The 9,449-nt window shown below is 41.2% G+C and overlaps 1 protein-coding gene across 1 annotated transcript; it reads left to right on the top strand.

Annotated features, from left to right (window-relative positions):
• Positions 1-312: 312 nt before the first annotated feature.
• Positions 313-9,449, top strand: cept1b (choline/ethanolamine phosphotransferase 1b). Its single transcript, XM_020611205.1, has 10 exons — positions 313-565; positions 2,231-2,517; positions 3,110-3,284; positions 4,264-4,411; positions 4,502-4,643; positions 6,346-6,430; positions 6,714-6,845; positions 7,239-7,401; positions 8,201-8,322; positions 8,444-9,449. Exons 2-10 carry the CDS (start codon positions 2,327-2,329, stop codon positions 8,564-8,566), a joined length of 1,281 nt encoding a protein of 426 aa, XP_020466861.1. The 5' UTR covers positions 313-565; positions 2,231-2,326; the 3' UTR covers positions 8,567-9,449.

A 9,449-nucleotide genomic window follows, 5' to 3' on the forward strand; every position in this document is an offset into this window, starting at 1 on the left:
TGGTCTCAAATGTACAAATACGTTATCCAGGATTTATCCAGCAGAGGTCGCCATTTTTGACTATATTAAAACTGAATAATTTTCAACGCACTGATTCAGTGCTTCAGAAAACCTTGTTTTATTCAACTTATGGTTCCCACACGCTACAGACTCGCGTTTGAGAAAAAGAACGGATATATTCTTTGTCCCTTGCAGAGCAGAAATATACTCTGAAGAGTCTAAGCTGCTAAAAAATCTTTGTGAAGGCGGCGGTCTGCCTACCTGGCAGACTTGACGCGGGGCCCGAGGTCCACTGATTAAAGAGAACACATCGCGAGATTTCAGTGATAGCAAACGTGTGATCTAGCTTGCTGTGTCAACCCTTATAATGCATCTATGTGTCAGCCACGGGAGTGACACTGGCCGTGGTGATCCGCATATTGTACAGCTGCAAACGTTTCTCTGATATTCTACCAATAACAGGAAAATCAAGAGCTAGCCACCCTCAGAGAGACACTGCCTGTAGGATTGAAACTTCCTCACTTCCCCTCGGACTGTCCACGGCTCTCGTCCTTAAATCGGCCAGGTTAGTGTTACATCCGTCAGTTCAGATAGATGTCTTTGGGTTAGCTAGTCAGGCTTACTCAAGCTAGCCGCAGTCACGGGAGGTGTCAGTAGTATCGCCAGCTATAGTCAATATGTGAAATATGCAGTGATATGTTCAGCATTGCAGTTATGAAGAAGTGATAACAAGTTTACAGCAAACATGTAACTTAAAATGCCCAAACTGACAAGTCTTTCGTAGCTACTTGCTGAGCTAACGTTGTAGCCTGCCTAGCTAGTGCTAATCGTCACCACCAGTAATATTGACGTTAAACTAATACATATGCTAGGCAACATTAGCAAACCAACCAGGAGAACATGGATTGTTTGCTATAATTCAAATCGTGTTAGTAGCTCACGTGTACCTGACAGTCACAAGAAATTGTTCAGATACACAGTTCTAATGCATCAATGAGATGTTTTATATTGCATTTGATGTGTATGATGTTAAGAGTTCGCTGATTGACATATCGGCAAATACCTTTGGTAACGTTACTCCATGATAACGTGTCAAAGCTGTCAGGCAGACTGAGCACTCGTTTGGTAGGTGTACACTCCTGACTGAATCAGCCACACTTTCAATAACAAGTGTGGTTTTCAAGGCAGAGTCTGGACCTTTCGGTGCCTGTGGCAGGACCTCCGCTGGCCCCTGAAGGGGATAATCTTTTAATCAATAACACATTCTAGTCTATTGTGTCAGTGACATGTTTACATGTATTATCAGGTCTCAAAAACTAAATTGAATTTCTTTTCCTGTAAAAGGTCTTAGAGGATATTAAAATGTCGTTTCATTCACAAAAGTCTAAAATCTTTACCTGTCATATATAGTAAATAAAAAAAGGAAGGAAGGAAGGAAATGAAAGCGATTCAGCAGTCAGTCCTAGCACCACAGCTGCTGGCTCCACTAGATGGGACGCTCACTGTCTTGTAATGGGCAATTTGAGCTAAAGCTTAAATTTAATGATCTTTAACATCTCTGATTGGTTGTCCTGCCATCAATTTACTGTCACATGTCCAGGCACTATCTGGTTTAATCTCATTGATGAGATTATTAGGAATTGTTGTTAGATGCTGCTGTTAAATATTAAAGAAAATCATATAATACAGCAAGTAATTCTAGCCTAAGAAGTCAGTGCTGGTTTACAAGCATTAAATTGAATTCTATGTGGTTTTATAAAGGTATTAAGTTTAACTTGGTAAATGCTGCCGAAGCCCTGCACATCCCTATTAAAATACCTTCTTTCTTTTTTTTTTAAAACTCAGACTAGACTCTTCTCATTCATGCTTGCTGTCACATCATTAACTCAGTCTGCTCTTTGCCTTTGATTCGTTTGTTTGTTCTTTACGTCAGTCATCCACAACGCTGTGCAGTCAGAGCTGGATTAGGCTTTTTTGAGAGCGGCCAATATCTGCTTTTATAGCTGCTACTTAAAATGTCTGGATTTACTTTGAAGAGGTAAATAGTTGGCAAACCTACTTGAGCAGAAAATACACAGCAATAACAAGCTTAGCTGGTTATTATGAACTGCTTTCATATTATTGAGGTGTTTCACTTTTACAATAATTTAAATGTTACTATAATACAAAATACAATTGTATATTGCTACATTTTCACAAGAGGTTTGTAATATTGGTTTCTTCTTCCTAGGTCTCATCCAATCACTCGGTGGACCATCAGCCCCTCTGTCAGGACCGTGGCAGAGCCCGAGCCATCAGGGACCAGAGCATCAGGCAGCAAGGCTCCATGAGCATGACAGGGCAGCAGCAAACAGGAGGCCTGCATTCTCGCCGGGGCCTTGTCCGGGAAAAAGACCCTGGGCAGGGAATGGGCATGGAGGCGGCCTGCTGGCTGGCCCCTGGAGTGCTGCGCAGGCTGATCGAGCTACCTTCACCCCCTCTGTCTCGACACCAGCTCAAGAGACTGGAGGAGCACAGGTATCGCTGACACCTCCTCTAAAACTTCACCTGATGTGGTAGTTGTTGAATGCTTTGTAAATTTGTACAGTGTTATCAAAACAAGCACATTAGCTTTAGATGCTAACACATCCAGATGGAAGAACGAAACATCTGAATCAAATCCGAGTCCTTTGGCTGCTTTTAACCCTCTCCATATTCAAATAGACAAACTGATGTTAATCCTTCTCTGTCCCTCTGTCTCTGTGCCTCTTCACTCTGGCAGCCACTGTTTCAGACTTTTAGCTACCGAGAGCTCGTCCATGAAACAACTACTACAGGCCATACATTGACAGCACATGAAAGACAAACTGGAATAACAACAGAAGGGCTGTAGGCAGCAGAATGTCATGGAGGGGGGGGAAATAGCTGAGAGAAACCACATCCTGTCCTGGTTTCACTGGATTTATCAGACATTGTGGAAAGTCTTAGTTAGTGCATCCAATAATTGGCACCCAGCTGTGGTCATGGTGATGATATTATATCATTGTCAGCATTATTTCTTCCTGGGTGGCAGGTAAATCTCCAGGTTAAATTCATCATGTCCTCACCTGGTTGTCGACCATCCCTGCAGGTACAGCAGTGCTGGACGCTCTTTGCTTGAGCCTCTGATGCAGCGTTACTGGGAATGGTTGGTGGGACGAGTTCCTTCCTGGATTGCACCCAACCTCATCACCATCATCGGCCTGGTTACTAATGTCTTCACCACGCTCATCCTTGTCTACTACTGCCCAACCGCCACTGAGCAGGCTAGTCATTGTTGGTTTTTGAAACAGCGTTATACTGGACAGTCTCACTTTACAACATGTTTAACAGCCTAGAATTCACATTAGCACTAATGTTTTTACTAGCTTCTTTTGGAGAGAGATTCCACTATAATGGGGTCAAGCTGGCCCTTCGTTATTGCGACTTTACCTATGTACGTGTACTGAACTAAAAATGGCAGGTATCACAACACCCCTGTGTTCTTTTTACACAGGTCCTGGCATAACCATGCAATAACACATACCCACATGCTGGTAATGTAGCTTTTAAATGAACAGTGGTGGATGAACAGAGTAGGGATGTGCTTTTGATCGTCCTGCACGATTCAGACTCAAAGTTGCAACATGTTAATGATTATGGTCATGGATTATATTTCTTGTGAGCAATGTTAAAATTTAAACCCCTGGAAACAACACTTCATCAAAACTCCACACACCTCCGCCCACGACCCCCAGACTGTCTCTTGCTTTTTACAAAGAGGTTGCACCAGTTTTACTGCCTCTTGTGGCAGAATAAAGGAGGGTCAACACTGACCAATGAGTATACTGCTACGGTCTGTAAAACTCAACATCCTGCAGATGTTTCACAGATGATGCTTTTTGTTTTAAACAAACAGCCAGACACTTCCTATTTGCAGCATCACAGATGTAAAACTTGATGTGGTACACGTTGGCAGACTGGGCTTGGGTTTTTTGGTCAGACAATGATCTGATGATTTAGAAACACAATAATCATCATATTAATAGATAATGAAAATAATAATTGGCTGCATCCGTAGATGCACCATATGTCAATCAACGACTTGTGGGAGAACAACCTCTGACATAGTGATGACACATCAGGTTTTTCACATACAGTACGTGGACTGTGAATATGTGTATGGGTGTGTACTGCTCTGAAGCTGGAGCTGTGTGTTTGTTTGAGCGTGACCCCTGCTCCCTGTGAATGTGTGTGATGTTCTAGGCTCCTCTCTGGGCGTACCTGTTGTGTGCAGTGGGTCTGTTTGTCTACCAGTCATTGGACGCCATCGACGGGAAGCAGGCAAGACGTACCAATAGCAGCTCTCCACTGGGTGAACTGTTTGACCATGGCTGTGACTCCCTCTCCACTGGTTAGTTTGTTTCCTGCTTGACTCCGCTGTGCCTCGGTGAGCGTGAAGCTCTCTTATCACCGCCTGTGTTGTTTTGTGTTTTCTTTGCAGTGTTTGTGATGTTGGGAACCACTATAGCAGTCCAAATGGGAACTCACCCAGACTGGATGTTCTTTTGTTGCTTCGCCGGGATGTTTATGTTCTACTGTGCCCACTGGCAAACATACGTGTCAGGAACGCTGCGGTTTGGCATGTGAGTCGACATATCCGCTCCCCTTCCTTTGTTCATTTCCTTTATGCCAAAAGTTAAAGAAATTTTTTTTAAGATTTAAAAAAAACAAAACTAAATGTACCTAAAAGCTTAATGGTGATTGACTGAAAAACCAACGAACCATAGCTAATATTTTCTTTTTATTTGGCTGGCCTTCATGTGTTTGTGCCACTCGGTTTCTTTATGGTGCATAAATATTGTATTTGTATAACATTCAAAAAGTCAGACAAGTTCAGTGACACCTGCAAGTCCAGCAAAATGCACTGGAAGTCTGAAGACAGTGGAGCTGAATGGGTGTTTATCACACATACAGGATAAAGTTTGAAACATATCCAGTGGACATGAACATCTTGCAGATGGTTTCATGTCCCTGAACACTCACTGAATAACAAAACATTGACATTATACAGTTATAAAAAAAAGTCATCTACTTTAGAGTTAATCCTCACATTAGGTTATAGATGTTACCTGTGTGGTTGAGCTGGAGTAAATATGGATGTGTTCCGTGTGTAGATTTGACATAACCGAAGTTCAGATCTGTCTAGCAGGATTGCAGATGCTTACAGCCACTGTGGGTCCCTGCCTGTGGAACGTGATGGTAAATCTCCTGGTTGCTGCTGCATGGCTCGCTGCCGTCTGCCTCCACAATGACTGCTGACCTCTGTGGAGTCACAAGGAGAATTTAAATTCAGACTTCTCTGCATAAAGAAGCAGTCAGTAAAATGTGGCTCTTCAGTGACAGCAGCTAGAGGAAACAGTGACCTCTAACAAATATACCAGTGTTTTTATTTTTATTTGCTTTATATTAAATTGACCAGTTGTACACATCAGTGTTTCCCATACATTGATTTATTTGTGGCAGGCTGCCACAGTATCAGCATTGACCACCACATATTGATTTAAAATAGGTTAAATCTAATCTAGTGTAGTTCTGTGTGTAGTGCATGTATTTGTTCAGCCCCTTTATGCCCCTCTCTATTTCTATCTCTTACCCACGCAAACACATACAACCATGACGACAGACCATCTGTGAACAGCTCCTCTGCTCCCTGTCAATCGCGGAGATCCAACTTTTCTAATATGTTATGAGCAAGCTAGTAAGGCTAGCTAAGCTAACGTTAGAATACAGCTGTTGCTGAGGTCAGTGCGCTGTATATAGTCTGGATGTATACGAACTGATCTGCAAGTGGATAAAGTTAACGCCAGTTCATAAACTCTGACGCTGAATGTTTGCCCACGTGGGGAAAGCTGGTCAGTCCGATCAGTGTGGTTAGCGATCCAGTTGATTCATTTCTAATATTTATTGGTTTTAACCAGTGCTGCTGAAGTAGGAAGAGAGGATCAGCAAGAGAGAGTTGAAGAGAGCAATGTAGGAGGACATGCTGCTGCTGTGAGAGAGCTAGTGCAGAAAGGACGGGTCAGATGAACAGCGCTATAGCATTACTATATATATATATGAAAAAAGAGCGCGGGTTATATACTGCAACAGTTTTTAACAACCATTAACACTTGTCTCTTTGCTGAAGAAGCTGGTGTCATTTTACTGATTGCATCTTTACTGTAACCACTTTCCTGTTGAAACTTCCAATTTAAACCTGTGTTGTGGAAGAAGGCTGCAGGATGACTGTGTGCTGGTAGAAGTCTAATCCCCACTGTAAACTCTCTGCTTTCTCCTCCCACCTAGCATTGATGTGACTGAGGTGCAAATCTTCATAATAATCATATATTTGCTGGCCGCCGTGGGAGGATCTGCTTTATGGCAGTCGCTGGTAATTGTGATTGGTTCTAATTCCTGCAGATTGAAATGATTGAGAATGATGCCATAATTGTGTAACTGTTTATGTTGGTACCTGTGATATAATTGTGATGCTGCTTCTTGTTTTGACTGTTTTACTGTAATTGAATGCTGCTTTTACTCTACTCATGAGAATGTAAAGGTGAGACTACTTAAAAAAAACAAAAAACGGCTGAATCGGTGTCTGATTAACGCATAGCATGACATCAGTGTCTGGGTGTCTTTTAATCTTAGTGCTTTCATATCTCATTTCCCAGATTCCGATCCTAAATATCCAGATGAAAATGATTCCTGGCATCTGCACTTTATTAGGAGCCATTTTCTCCTGCACCAATTATTTCAGAGTTATTTTTACAGGAGGTGTGGGCAAAAATGGATCCACAATAGCAGTAAGTTTGGAAACTTCAGACTTTTTCTGATAAGTATGTGATGACGCGGTCTGATTTTTCACAGGGTGGATTCTGTTTTATCACCCATCAGTCAATACAGACAGGTTTCTGAGGAACATCAGTGTAAGATGTGTGTTATTTTATGCTTTAACTGCATAAATCACAAAAGTAAAGAGTGGGAACAGTGGGTGCATGTATACATTGCAGTCATCTAATATGGCAGAACAAGTACATTTATTGAAAATGACTCATCAGTTTATCGTTATCCTAGGAATAATTTTTCAGAATTATTACTGAGATAGTTCTATTGCCCTGTGCTGTATCAGAGCAGCTCTACTGTACGTTTCTGCCTACATCCAGCTTCTGTTGTGTCTTTGTTGTCTCTGTCCTCAGGGAACCAGCGTTCTCTCTCCAGTCTTACATATTGGTTCAGTTATAATTTTGGCGATGATGATATACAAGAAGTCTGCTGTCCAGCTCTTTGAGAAACATCCGTGTCTTTATATCCTGGCATTTGGCTTCGTCTCAGCGAAAATCACCAATAAATTAGTTGTAAGTCCAACGTACGTTTTATAAGAGGGACGTCAAACAAAATGCTGTGGTTGTAGACACAACAGTCATAGGTAACGGAGGACTTCCCAGACTCAAACCATCACAGACCTATTTAAAACCCACCACAAAAACATTTTCATAAAAAAAATAAACAAGATTGGATCTGAAGCAGATTCCACAACTTTGACAAAAACTTGTAAACTTGATACCAACAGGGTGTAATAGCAGTTTTAACTTTGGATAAACTCATAACCCTTTCTTACATTATATAATAAGAGTTGTTGGTAGAGGATTCATGGATCATCGCCATAGGAAGTATGAGGCTGTTGATGGGGTTAGCATCTAGCTGGTGGAACAGTTTGGCAAAAAATGACACAGTTTGTTCGTTCTAGTTTTATCTGTTCCCTTTTGAACCGTTTGTATCTGAGTTTGCAGCCTGAACTCAATAATTGACTTCCTCTTTTTACATGAGTTTGAGTTGAGTTGTCTGGGTGAGCTCAGATAGGACAACACACCAATAAAACCATCATTTTAGAAACATTACAGTACACGTAATACCATAAATACACAACGTAAATGACAAATATAAAGTTTTCAAACATTCTTAGGGCATGTACTTTTGTACTGCTTCCATTTCACCAGTAGATGGGCTACAAAATCATAGTGGGACAGAAAACTACCACAGTTTAAATAACTTCTGTGTAAAAGTTTAACTTTATTTTCTAATTTCCACTTCAAGGTTAGCAAAGATTGTATTGCAGTTTAAACTGTGTGTGTGTGGTTTTTCCTCTGTCCAATCGTAGCACACATGACAAAAAGTGAGATGTATCTCCATGATTTAGCCTTCCTGGGACCAGGACTGCTGTTCCTGGATCAGTATTTCAATAGTTTTATTGATGAGTACCTGGTACTGTGGCTTGCGTTGGTAAGTACACACATGATTCTAGCAACAGATAAATGCACTTGGTAAAGGTCATATAATATTGTGGGCTTCCACACTGGTTTTGTGCACAGAAGGAGTCACAGTGTTTCTTTCTTTCCCACAGATCATTTCCTTGTTTGACTTGGTTCGTTACTGTGTCAGTGTTTGCAACCAGATTGCCAGCCATCTTCACATTTCTGTTTTCAAAATCAAGCCTTGTGCAGTGCTCAGTTCAGCTCCTCACTGAGGACACGCCAGCCGTTACTGACTCTGTCCCTTCCTGTTACTCGCACTCATCTATTCTTCCCTCTGTTTTCCACGTAGAGATACAAGGGATGACGTGGTGTAAACTTTGTGCTTCTGCCAACTGAATGTGAGGACAAATATATTAAGATAGTGGAGTATTCCTGTCACTTTTCACCAGTGCAGAATTGAACTTGTATCAGTTTCATCTAACAAGAATTCTCCTTCTGACAAACGTCTGGTTGCACAGATAGTACAAGTATTTCATTTCAAACAGATATTTCAGGAGAGTCCAGGTGCTACTCGTTATGTTCAAGGAGAGAAAGTTCAGTGTGTTTTAACTGTTTGTGTGAAAGAAAATGTAGAGGAAATGAATCAGACGTTGCTTTTCATGATTATGGTTTTTGTAATTTTGCATAATGTTGCTTTTTGCTATTTTACATACCAGACTGTTATAGTGTCTGTGCTTCTAAGTTAAAACTCCTGCTTTGACACATTTTACAAATCTTTCTTCATGTGTATGATTTTTACTTAATCTCCTGCACATTGCTCAAAATGTTGCAACTGTTTTACATCAGCATAATGTCTTTTTGAAGGAAGCTTGGAGTCTATTACGTTTTTCCATACATGTCAGTACAAACCTGCAAAATATTCACGGCCAGTGTTTTTCATTTGTTTTCCAACTGAAAGCACCTGATTAAAGGTCCACATTAGATTTTTGGACACTATTGAAGCTCAGGGAGCGATTTTGCTTTCTGTTGGCCGCGTTTCAGATCACTCCGCCGGCCGTCACTCTGGTTTTTGTCTGTCCTCATCCTTCGTCTTCACCTGGTATTATATTTTACATTTTCGTTATTCTCAGGTTCCATGAATCAGTGATCAGATCC

The sequence above is a fragment of the Monopterus albus genome, unplaced genomic scaffold (genome assembly GCF_001952655.1).
Source record: "Monopterus albus unplaced genomic scaffold, M_albus_1.0 scaffold110.1, whole genome shotgun sequence".
Classification (NCBI taxonomy): Eukaryota; Metazoa; Chordata; class Actinopteri; order Synbranchiformes; family Synbranchidae; genus Monopterus; species Monopterus albus.

Bases quoted from the DNA above. Each gene is read 5' to 3' on its own strand.
- cept1b (XM_020611205.1), top strand. From the start codon at position 2,327: ATGAGCATGACAGGGCAGCAGCAAACAGGAGGCCTGCATTCTCGCCGG. The intron at 6,846-7,238 runs GTAAGTTTGGAA...CTCTGTCCTCAG, and splicing joins AAAATGGATCCACAATAGCA to GGAACCAGCGTTCTCTCTCC. The intron at 7,402-8,200 runs GTCCAACGTACG...GTCCAATCGTAG, and splicing joins CACCAATAAATTAGTTGTAA to CACACATGACAAAAAGTGAG.